Here is a 12,033-nt window from a genome sequence, read left to right as displayed (position 1 = left end):
ATCCATAAATCCAGTAAATTTGTCGACAGCTTTTTGATGCCACATGCATTGAGTCTACCATCCTATACTCGTGACACAACAGACCTTCTGAGACACATTGTGGGTATTCAGGTCCCTCGAGACTCCCTCCACGTGGCTATAGATGATGTCGAGGCCCTGTACTCAAGCACGAGAAGGGAGTCTTGATGGCTTAAATCTCTCTCATGGAACAGGAACGTACAAATATGGCCACTTTAGAGGGGGCAAATTATCTCAGGCAGCAGACATAAAACAGAAGCTTAACCTGCCTAACTCCTATCTTTCTCGCTACCTCCAATTGCGACACACATTTATCTCCCAACTTAGCTCTGCTCATAGTGAGATTAGGTCCTCAAGTTTGAAAAATGTCCTACGGGACGAGTCCATGAAAAAGCCATTATCAGAATTGTATAAAGAACTTTTCCCTGTCTCTCCCCCCTCGGTAATAAGGTGTAGGGAGCACTGAGTTGAGAAGGTTCCAGATTTGGGAGGAGAAGACTGGGATAATATGTGGAGCTTCCATTTCACTTAGTATCAACAAGAAACCGATTAATTCCCTTTAATTCCCTACATGGGAAATATTATACTCCAACAAAGTTATCTAAAATTTACCCGGGACCTCAGCAGAGTGTTAGCGCTGCTCACATTCTCTGGCCACCTTTGGTCATGTCTTTTGGCATTGCCCAGTGATTCAGGAGTATTGGTCTGCCATTGTGCACTGTATCACTGAGATTACCTCTGTGGCTGTGCCTATGACAGTGGCGGCCTGCTTACTTGGCTTAGTGGAGTGTCTGGTGCCTACTAGGTCTCAGCACACTTTGCTCAGCCTGTTACTATATAATGCTTGCAAAGTGTTGATCCACTATTGGAAAACCCATGACACCCTCCTTGACTTACTGGAAAGGGTTTGTGAATATAGTGATTCCATTCTATAAAGCTACATACTTGAGCAGGGGCTGCCCTAAGAAGTTTGACAAAGTCTGGAAGATCTGGTTAGATAGTCCTGTTTCTGTCACCTAAAGATTATCAGAGTATTAATGCTCAGGCGGAGGCTGGTTGGGGGTGAAGGATATGAGTACACCTTCCTCTGGAATTCTTGTCTTAACACTAGGATTTGATTTGGGCCTGATTACTGTCTAACAGATACACAAAGATGTGATTAATCGCTGTATTTAATTATATTATATTAATTGCCAGGGGCCTTACATCTGTAAACATGAAGTTGTCTGTAGGGTGGTGAGCCTGGATTGGGGGGGGGGGGGGGTGTTTGGATGGCTTTTCTGTTGTTAAATCCCACTTTGCGTTGTGAGGCATTTTGTTGCTTTTGTTATGCATAAAACAATAAAAAGATATTTGCAAAAAAATAAAAAATAGCCGCTTCAGCATACGTACATAGTTGCATATGATGCATAGAAAGAAGCATTTGAAAGCCTTAGTCCACATTAATAAGATTATCAAGCTGTACTATTTTATATGTATATCTAAGGGTCAGTTAATACCAGAACGTGGTGTGGAAAACCCAGGTTCGGTGCACGTTTCCCGCACAGCGCTCAAAAGGCATGATGTTCGATGTTGCGATCTGTAGCAAGTGGCAATATTAAATCGGAGCTTAATCCGATTCATATATATAGATAGATATATCTATCTATATATATAGTGGGAAACATATTGTAATCTGCTCTACTTAGGTTAATTTTCATTGATGATCTATTAGTTTTCATGTTAGTACTTTCTCACCTCTGGAGCAGAAGTTCCTCCATTTTCTTCCTCACCGCCTTCAGAATCTGCCTCTTCCTCCTCAGCTCCTTTGCCCTCTGTTCCTGCTTCTTCTGACGTAGCATTCTTTCCATTTTTACCAGCGTCCACTGAATCCTCTTGCTGAATACATACAATCCAATTAGTCCAAATTTGTATAATGCACTAAACAGTACAATCATAAATACTAAATCACATAGATGACAAATAAATAAATATTTCAAAGACCACAACTTTAAGGTTGAATTCCAGGTGTGAATATTATTTGCTCCAATGTAACTATGCATACAACATACCTGGCTGATACCCCTGGAACCTGCAAATTCAAATTATTGAAGTAGACACTTCTACTCCAGTGATATTCACTTGCATTCAGGTTCCATGCCAAGTAGCTACCTTACTGGCCCTAAGCAAAGGCGTGATTCAGAGAATACTTTGTGGTTTCTGAATGAATGGAAGGTGTCCTCTGACTGGACAAGGTGGAGAGAGCGACATTACCTCCCCATCTCTCCACTTCATCCAATCACAGAATACTTGTCATTCTTTCAGAAACCACAAAGCATTCTCTGAATGGCACCCATGCCAAGAGGCTGACCTCCTGGGTTCAGAATGCAGCAGGGAAGCAGCTCAGCACAGGACCCAGAAGCTAGTGTAGATAACTGGAGGTGCGGTGCCTACTTCTGTAATTTTCAGCTTGGCATTGGCCAGTAGGGATGGGCGAATGGTTTGGCCCGAGCATAAGTTCAGACCGTTTGTATGGCCCTCCGAATCAACCGCAATGCATTATGGGACTGAACAGTGCATTCCAAGCCCTGACTGGCTGAAGCAGTGAAAGCTTCAGCCAATCAGGGCACAGAGCACTGTCAGAATCGTGATTGGACACTGTCATCATGACTTTATCCAATCATGGCTCATTCCCACCCCACCGTATAAAAAACATCACATGGAAGGGAATGTTCTGGCATCATTGGGCAAGGCAGTCAGCTGTAAAATCCACCTTACTGCTGACACGTGGTCCAGAAAGCATGGACAGGGACCATATATTTTGTTCACAGTACACTGGATAATGCTGCTTGCAACTCGAAAAGATGCAGGACAGGGCTCAGTGCTGCAGCTTGTTGTGCCCCCACATCTCCATACAGCTGGTGGTGAGGATAATAGACCTGTGAGCTCTACCCCCTCCTCCTCCTCCGCCAACTCCATGCCCTCCTCTGCAGAATTGTCCTATGAACATCAGGTTCAAAGCATAAGCGTTCAAAGGGCTATTCCTAGAGTCAGGCTAAAAGGTGCCATGCCACACCAGAGCAGAGATTCTTGCAGCTGTGCAGAGGTGGTTCACACCATGCCAGCTGGAGCTAGGAATGGTGTTGTGAGATAATGGCTCAAACCTCCTGTCCACCCTTAGAGAGGTAATGTTGACACATGTGCTTTGCCTGGCACATGTCCTCAATTTGGTGGTGCAGCGTTTCCTAAATACATAACCAGGGTTGCAAAATGTGCTAAAGCTGGCCAGAAGAGTCTGTAGCCATTTTAGGCGGTCATACACAGCTATTGCTTGGTTGGCTGTAATTCAGCGGTTAACCCACCTGCCTATAAACCTCTGGATTTGTGACATGCCCACCAGGTGGAACATGACTTTGTCACTGCTGCAGAGGCTATACATGCAGCAGAGGGCCGTCAATGCATACCTGTGCAAATATGGCAAAACAGGCTCAGGCCGCCTCTGCTTTTTTTCCCCATGCCAGTGGCTGCTCATTAAGGATGCAAGCACTGTATTGTCACCATTTGAGGAGGCCATAAGGATGGTGAGCCGTGACAGTGAATGCATCAGTGACACAATGCCTGTTGTTTTCCTGCTGGAGCAGACTCTGCATGGCATTATAGACAGTGCACCGGAGGTAGAGCAGCAGGAGGAAGAGGAGGGCTTCCTTTCCTCTCAAGGCCCACTTTATCCAGACACCATCATTCCTATGTCACAGAGCACACAGGGGGAGGGGGGGGTGGATGAGGAGGAGGATTCTCGCACTTTCATAGGCTTCGAAGAAGAGGAAAACATGCGTCAATTTGTAAGCGATGGCTTTCCAACCCCAAGACCCATGGGATTAGTACAGGCATACCCCACTTTTAAGTATGCAATAGAGTTTATTTACCATAGCTGGAAAGTGCAAAACCAGGCTTACTTCTGCATAGAAACCAAAGAGCTTCTAACCCCAGCGTGTTCAATTTAGCTTTAGAAATAAAACCTGGAAGCTGATTGGTTGCTATGCAGAAGTGAGCCTGATTTTGCACTTTCCAGCTTTAGTAAATAAACCTCATTGTGTACTTAAATGTGGGGTTTGCCTGTACATGGCTGGGGAGGAAGTTCCAGATGCTGTCATCCTTAGTGACCCCAAGAAGTCTGGTTCTCAAGCCTCGGCAAATTTGAGGCGCATGGGCAACCTCATGCTTTAAAGCCCGTGAAAGGACCCAAGAATACGTGGCATAAAAGAGAAGGATGATTACTGGTTGGCAACCCTCCTTGACCACCATTATAAGGGGAAGGTCTCAGAACTCATCCCGTCCCCACAGAGAGTGTAGAAGATAAAATCTCTTGAGGACACATTAGAGTATTTTATTGAACGTTTTTCCTGAGTCCAGTAGGTTACAGTGTCGTGGAAAACAGCGTTTTGAGTCTTCTGCTGGTCAAGAGAGGTGCGTTGGAGAAGACGTCTGCCTAAGTGAGGCATTTCGGATTTTTTTTAGTCCTCGCCGCCCAGGACTGTCAGCTTCCACATCCCATGTCTGCATCACATGGTGGATGATTACCTTAGGGCCAAAACAGAGATGGAGAGCTTTCCAGCTGACGATCCACTGTCTTACTGGGTCATGAGAATAGACCACTGGCCAGAACTTGCCCACTGTGCTATTGATTTGTTGGGCTGCCCTGCATCCAGCATGCTTTCAGAATGGCCATTCAGTGCTGGAGGAGGTTTCGTTACTGATCATAGATTGCGTCTGTCCACAGACTCCATGGACCACTTGATTTTTTAAAAAAAATTAATCAGTTCTGGATTACCAGCTATGAAGCCCCATGATGCTGATGTCACTGATTAAGTCTTTTTGGATGTGGAATCTCTGCAGGACTTCGAGGCTGCCTAGCTTTTAGGGTGTTCAATCATTTCATCTGGAAGAATGTGTTTGACAGGTGCATATCATTGCAATTTTTTACAGCAAGGCCAATTCCTGCTTTCATCAAGATTACCTCTATAGGGTTACGGTGGGAAGGCGCCACGACACTCAAAGACCAATTTTTACGCACTCGTTACTTATATACAAAGTCAAAGTGACACCAGAATGTATCCAAAAAATCTCTAATCTTGATCCCAGTGCACTACATTGTGGCCTCATTATACACACTGGCTCCCCAGCTGTTGCTGAGAAAAATAAAGGCAGCTTGAAGGCAAAATGTCATTTTTTTGGCTTTATAAATACAATTATTGCTGCAGTGAATTCTAGACATGGTACAGATCTGCCACTTTACAGGTAGACTAAGGGGACACCCCAGGTAGGAAGGAAGGAAGGAAATTTTCATTTTTAGGCTTTCACTTTAAAAATCAAAAAATCACTGCTCATTTAAAAATGATGTTTTTCACAAACTGTACCCAGAACAGGACCCAGACCCCTATAACCATTGTATGCCCAATTACTTGCATATAAGTTTCAAATTGGGCACTTTTGATTTTTAATGTTCGAGTCCCATTGACTTTAATGGTGCTCGTTATTCGGGTCTGAACTTTTGCGGTATTCGGAAGTTCTGGTGCGAACCGAACGGGGGTCTGCTCGGCCCATCCCTATTGGCCAGGCTTGGTATAAACTTAGTTACATTGGTCCCAGCCCAATTCAATGGTAATAGATGAGTCCTTGCTGAAAATGTGGTAGCCCAGAGAGTAAATATAAAATTCTGTGCTTCATTTCTACCCAATTTTTCTATTTTTTCTCCATTTCTCCATTTTCTCCATTCAATTTTTCTCCATTTCTACCCAAAAATTTCTACCCAAGATTCACACAGCTTTCACTCAAGGCTCACATAATTTCTAATAGGGAACATATGTAAATTCTGGGGGAAAGTTGGTGAATCTTCTGGGAATTTTTTTTTTATAAATATACCACTTATTTTTTTGTTAATAGATTAGAGATGGGTTGGGACTCAAGTTAGGTTTACACTTCTTTCTGTTTATCCAGGTCTAAAAGGCAAAGCAAAGAAAATCACAAATTTTACTGCTGCCGATTTATTTAAAGGTAAGTGGAAATCTATTTTGTGTCTAAAAGAAGATGTCTCTTTTTATTTCTTATTGTGTCTCTGTGATAAGGAAATGTCATATTATTAATAGACATGATGAAAAATTTGTTTCATTTAGTTTCGTTTTGATCTGTTAATCTAGTTATTTTGTTTAGTTAAATTCAGTTGATTTGTTCAATTCGTATTTGGGATTCATATTCAAAATTTGCATTTTCTTCTAATTTGACGATTTTTTTAGATTTGAAACATTCAAGTCAATAAATTTCAAATCGGTTGAAACAAAAATGTTATATTTGTTTCAATTAAAATGCGGCAAAGTTAACAAACAAAAGAAAAATCTTCTTCAAATGATTATGATGACTCTTTAAATCACCTCTGGAGTAACAAAAACAGCTTTATTTCAAAACGGTACACTAATAGCACACACAGTCTTTGATTTTAGAAATATGTTTACAGTTCGAATTCAAATAGAATTCTATGTAAAATTCAATTTGAATTTCTGAAATTCTGAAGAATTTCGTTTCGATATTTGGAGCATTCTGTAAACTTTGTGTATACTGTAATATCCGAATCTCCAAATAACGAAAAATTCGGCCAAATATTAATTCGGAACGAAACGAACCGCACATGTCTACTTATTAAGGTTGGCCACAAATATCTAATATAGAATCTAATATCCTTGTTATTCTGGTTACCTTTGATGACTCATCTTATTAGAGTGAGAACTACCTATATGGACAAGCCTGCCCCCTCTCCTTCAGGAATTTGCCATTTTATTTAGAAGATCATTTTTCTCTGAAGGTGGGCTTGACCATTTCTTACATATAAGACCTATATACCATAAATAAAACTTGTAGAGTTAGACTTGCACCAGAGCTTGCAACTATTGCAAGCGTCTGATCTGATCTCCTGGCCATGCTGCATGAGCAGGGGGAATCCATGGCTAAACAGCATCTTTAGTTAAGTATTCTTGTCATATTTTCTTTATCTTTATCTGTATCTGTCATTATTTTTAATAAATGTTATACTTGTAAATATTTGTGTGATCTCTCTTTGCACATATTGAGCACAACCCCAAAACTCTGGAACAGGAAGTGAAGACAGGATAGGTTTTAACCATTACTTGTATCCCCTGTCAGTAGATACACTATAAGACTTAATTAAAATAATAGACGTATTTTGCAAGGTAATATATCAGAGGTGAATTATAGTGTAAATTATATTTGACTAAATTTGATGTTTTATGATCTACCATTAATATTATCTGGAATCTGTATACATATGATTTTGTATTATTGTCTGTTAAATCTGAGGTTAACCTTCATTGTGGTTTTGAAGAAGTAATCATTGGAGAATAAAGAAATATAATATGTCAAGAAGCCACACAATTTAAAAACAGTATATATGATTACACATGTTAATTTGTATCTAGGAACTACATAAAAAATAAAGATATATATATATATATATATATATATATGTTCTCAATTTTTTGAGTACCTCATCAGAGCTATCTTCTTCTTCTGAAGAACCTCCAGCCTACATAATGAAACAAATAAAGAATTACGACATTTTAGCACAAATAGTCACAAAGTAAAATGTTCACTGACATCTAGCTGGCTGCAAAGAGAGACAATCACCAATGATTATCTCCAATAAATTAAATTCCCACTTTTAGTTGCTAAAGTAATGTAGACTTTTGATCTGCAGATTTTGCTCTCTTGGATTACTGTGTTTCTCCGAAAATAAGTCTTATATTAATTTCTGCTACAAAGAACACACTAAAGGGATGTCTTATCTATGTCCCTGTCTTCTCTCCCCCTCTATCCCTATCAGCTCAGGAATCATCATTATGACATATTTAATCCCAAAAATATGTAATCTGTTTTGTAAAAATATTATATAATGTCCAGTGAGTCTCCCTTTGTAACTTTATTAATACCTTATTTAAAGCGACGCTGGGTGCTCACGTGATACGCCAATGCTCTTTCTTTCTTCTTCCCCGCTCCGAGGACTGCCATGGGAGGGGCTGAGATGCCCGCTGACAATATTTTATTCCTCCCACTCTGAGCATTGTTGAGGAAAGGGCCCAGATGCCTGCTGAAGTCAGTCCGGCTCCAAGCACTGCCAAGAGCAGGGCCGATGACATCAGCTGGGAGGAGAGGGGAAAATTTCCAGCAGGTCAAGTGAGCGCCCAGCGGCGCTGTAAATAAGGTATTTTTGACAATACAGTTCTTCCCTTTATGAACAAAAATGTCAGGCTGAGTATGAGGTTATAAAGCAATTCTGTCTCCTGTGTTCAGTGCTGATAACAGTCAACTGTCATAACAAAGGCTCTATCAGGATAACATAAGAGAAAATTAAAAGCTCGGTTGTTGATAGTTTCATAGTTAGTAAGGTTGAATAAAGACACTAGTCCATCCAGTTCAACCTGAGTGAGTGTCTACCCCTATCCCTGTACATTGCACACTCACATTGGTCCCTACCCTCAAGGAGCCCACAATCCAAAGTCCCCATTCATATACTAGGGCCAATTTTTGGACAGAAGCCAATTAACCTACCTGCATGTCTTTGGAGTGTGGGAGGAAGCCGGAGTACCCGGAGGAAACCCACGCAGGCACAGGGAGAACATGCAAACTCCAGGCGGGTAGCATTGTGGTTGGGATGTGAACCAGCGATGCTTCTTACTGCTAGGTTAGAGTGCTAACCATTGATGGTTTGAATTTTAGAGTTTTAAACCATGTATGGGCCAGGTGAATATACTCAAATATATTAAAAACAGGAGGTTGAAACGCATGTTTACTGACCCCCTCTGAACCCTCCCCCCCTTTAAGCTGCAAAGGGAGCTGGGCTGGGTGTATAATTGCTGCAGTGCAGCAAGAATTATACTGAAGTGAAAAGGGCCGAGTCACAGCATGGTGTTAAAAACAGGAGAAGACATCTCAGAGGTCAATGAGACCCAAAGGCAGAATGATTTGGTCCTGCCCCTGACCTTGGTTAGGGTACTGTAACAACTGTTTTTGATTATGGATAATTTTGTATTTGCAACAAATTAGGATTATTAAAAAATTACAAATCTCATCCTTCCAAGTACACAAAGATATAGCTGAAATTGTAACAAGGTATGTTTGTGTTTTCTATGATATCAAAAAATCTTAATGTAAGATAAATCCATTGTGGGTTAACAAGTTTAATATGCATGACACATTTGCTAGAACAAAGGTGTGAATTTACAGTAAAATTATAATTTTGCTCTAGAGTAAAAACGTGCATTTGGAGCACTGTGTTCCGCAAACAGGAAACAGCTCCTAAAAGTAGTAAAGCAAACCTCTATATTTATCTAGAAATGTCAACAGGCCACAGGTGATTATAGACTTAATTCATGCTGACTTGGTCATGTTTCTCATGAATATTTGAACTGCATGGCTCATTCTAAATTCAAAACACAAAATGCAGTTATCCATGTGAATATTTGCCTACGGTTATTATATTTTTCATTCTGTTAAGGCATTTACTATTTTGTCAGAAAAAGCGCCATTCTATCACAAGTGCAGCCTATAAAAGCCTAGTATATCTCTCTCACAACTTGTCTGTGTCAGTTGGGATTCAACTACTTATTACTACTACTGTTTGTATACTCATTGTCCTAGGATTTATTATATCAGTAGCATTTTAACCGTAGATTTAAAGTGATTGTAAACCCTTACAACACACTTTGACCTACAGGTAAGCCTAGATTAAGGAGTTTAGGAGATATTTGCCGAAAGACAGGCACAGCTGTCTACGGCGCATGCGCTGTAGACAGCGGCGCACAGACGCACTGAGCACGCCGCCATCAACGGCGATATGCCGCGCATCTCAGCTCCCATGCGCATGCGCGGGAGTGACGTCATCGCGGTTTCGCCGAATGACAGCGGCGGAGCAGCGAGACCCACCGAGAAGATGGATGCGCCGGACTACAGGGGACAGCGGTGACTTTGCTGGCTCCTGTGTCAGGTAAGTGACACATAATGGACTACTATGCGATGCATAGTAGTCCATTATGCTTTACCTTTGCAGGGAATGAAAGAGGAAGTAAACTCATCAGAGTTTACTTCCTCTTTAAACTTCCTCATAAAACTGGAACAAACTATAACATATGCTAAAAAAATAAAACATTCTATTGGTGCAAACTATGAAAAAAAAGCCTAATCTAAATTTTTTTTAAATAATATTAGCAGACATGTTAGGTGTATACAATACGATATACATGCTTTTAGTGATAATTTTCTGGGTACAATTTTCCTTAAAAGGCATTTGATGCAATGGATGAAAACACAATGAAATTTTATATTTCAATCAACCATTTAACACTCAGCACAGTGGATAAGTGATTAGCACTTCTGCCCAGCAGCACTAGGGTTGTTGGTTCAAATCCCAACCACAGCACTACCTGCCTTGAGTTTGCATGTTCTCCCTACACCTGCATGGGTTTCCTCCAGGTATTCTGGTTTCCTCCTATTTTTCAAAGACACACTGGTAGGTTAATTGGCTCTACTATGTATATGTATAAATGTGAGTTAGGGACCATAGAGTGATAGATGAATGTACAATATATTTGTGTAAAGCCTGTGTAAATTAGCTCTGCATAAGAACCTTTAATAAATACATCTGTATCTATTCAAATTAACTGTGCAGTTACTTACTCTGGCATAAGTTATGTATTTAGGAGGTGTCTGGTCATGCACGCGTCTGAAAAAATAGCCATATCTATTCCTCAATGCCTAGAAGTGTGAAAGAAAAATAAGAGTAAAAACAAGAACACACCTGTAGATTTAAACAAAATATAATATAACGCGATATATGGACAATAGAATAGAGCTAGAACATCTGAGGGTGTAATCTCTGTATACAGAATGAGTTCTTGACTGTAAGAGCTGTAAAAATTTATCATAGTCTATTCTTCCCAAAGAACTGCTTCTTGCTGAATAATATTTATAAGAAGAAACATTGCATTATAATCCAAGACGATATCTGTTTTTCTTTGGCGTTTAGGTTTTTCTTTTTATGATCTTGATCAACTGTAGGTTTAGGCTTCTGAGGAACCTTTTTATCTGGTTGAGCTTGATGGACATGTGTACTGTCACTTGTAAGTACAGTACGTATGCTGTATTATCCAGTCATGTAAAAGGAAAGTTTCAAGTCACTTTGAATACCCAATTGTGTGAGAAGAAGAGAGGGAAATTTGCAATTTACACAATTGGATAATTAGAGTAAAAATTCACATTCACATATTGTGTAAAGATTCTCAACTTGCTTAGTTCAGCCTCTAAGTGTGTGAATCATTTTTAAAATCTAGATTGGATGTAGAAAGGGGACAACAGAGACATTTGAAAGGTTGAGTGGTTGAGGGTGGGTTTATGTGAGAGCATGAAAGGAGTGAAAAGAGTATATATATATATATATATATATATATATATATATATATCATAGCAAATCGTCTGACCAGGATTAAAACTAGTCGAGGCAAAGAAAAAAAGACTCAGTTCAGAGTACAGTGTACAAAGCTTGATAAAACAGTATAAACATCTTTTAGGTTAAAATTGAAACAGTGCAACCAATGTTCTTAGCAGCCTATTAAAAGGTCATGTTTTGTATAGAGTAGTAAGTGGATACAATAAGTACCCTACTTACAAACAAGTTCTGTCCCAGGAGCTTGTTTGTAAGTTCGACTTGTTCGTAAGTCCAGCAAAGATCAGCACTTGCAAACAAATGCTGAGAGCGCTGATCAGTGTGTTCTAGCAAGGGAAGAACACATAGGCACAGAATAGAGATTGCTGCACCAACATTGCTTGTTGTGGTCCAGCAATCTGTCCATTTTTCTTTTCGTTTAGCCCGCTGAGTTGAAAAAAAAAGAAGTGTGCGAATCCAACTTTACAGGATTGGAAATGCGAACACATCCATGCTATCCATGTGTTAACCTTCCATTCATGTAACTCCTC

General features: G+C 40.2%; 1 protein-coding gene across 2 annotated transcripts in view; it reads right to left on the bottom strand.

The window, feature by feature from the left end:
• Window positions 1–12,033, bottom strand: part of IBSP (integrin binding sialoprotein) — a 45,736-nt gene that overhangs the window by 19,305 nt on the left and 14,398 nt on the right. For both annotated transcript variants that reach the window (XM_077476479.1, XM_077476478.1), the window contains exons 4-6: window positions 10,738–10,815; window positions 7,553–7,591; window positions 1,756–1,896 (exon numbers count right to left, since the gene is read on the bottom strand). In XM_077476479.1, the coding sequence (XP_077332605.1) occupies window positions 1,756–1,896; window positions 7,553–7,591; window positions 10,738–10,815 (258 nt within the window). The remainder of the gene's footprint in view (window positions 1–1,755; window positions 1,897–7,552; window positions 7,592–10,737; window positions 10,816–12,033) is intronic.

Source organism: Lithobates pipiens, unplaced genomic scaffold, assembly GCF_037356315.1.
Source record: "Lithobates pipiens isolate NorthernLeopardFrog02 unplaced genomic scaffold, aLitPip1_a1.2 Scaffold_13, whole genome shotgun sequence".
NCBI lineage: Eukaryota > Metazoa > Chordata > Amphibia > Anura > Ranidae > Lithobates > Lithobates pipiens.
This window is presented reverse-complemented; position numbering and strand designations above follow the sequence as displayed.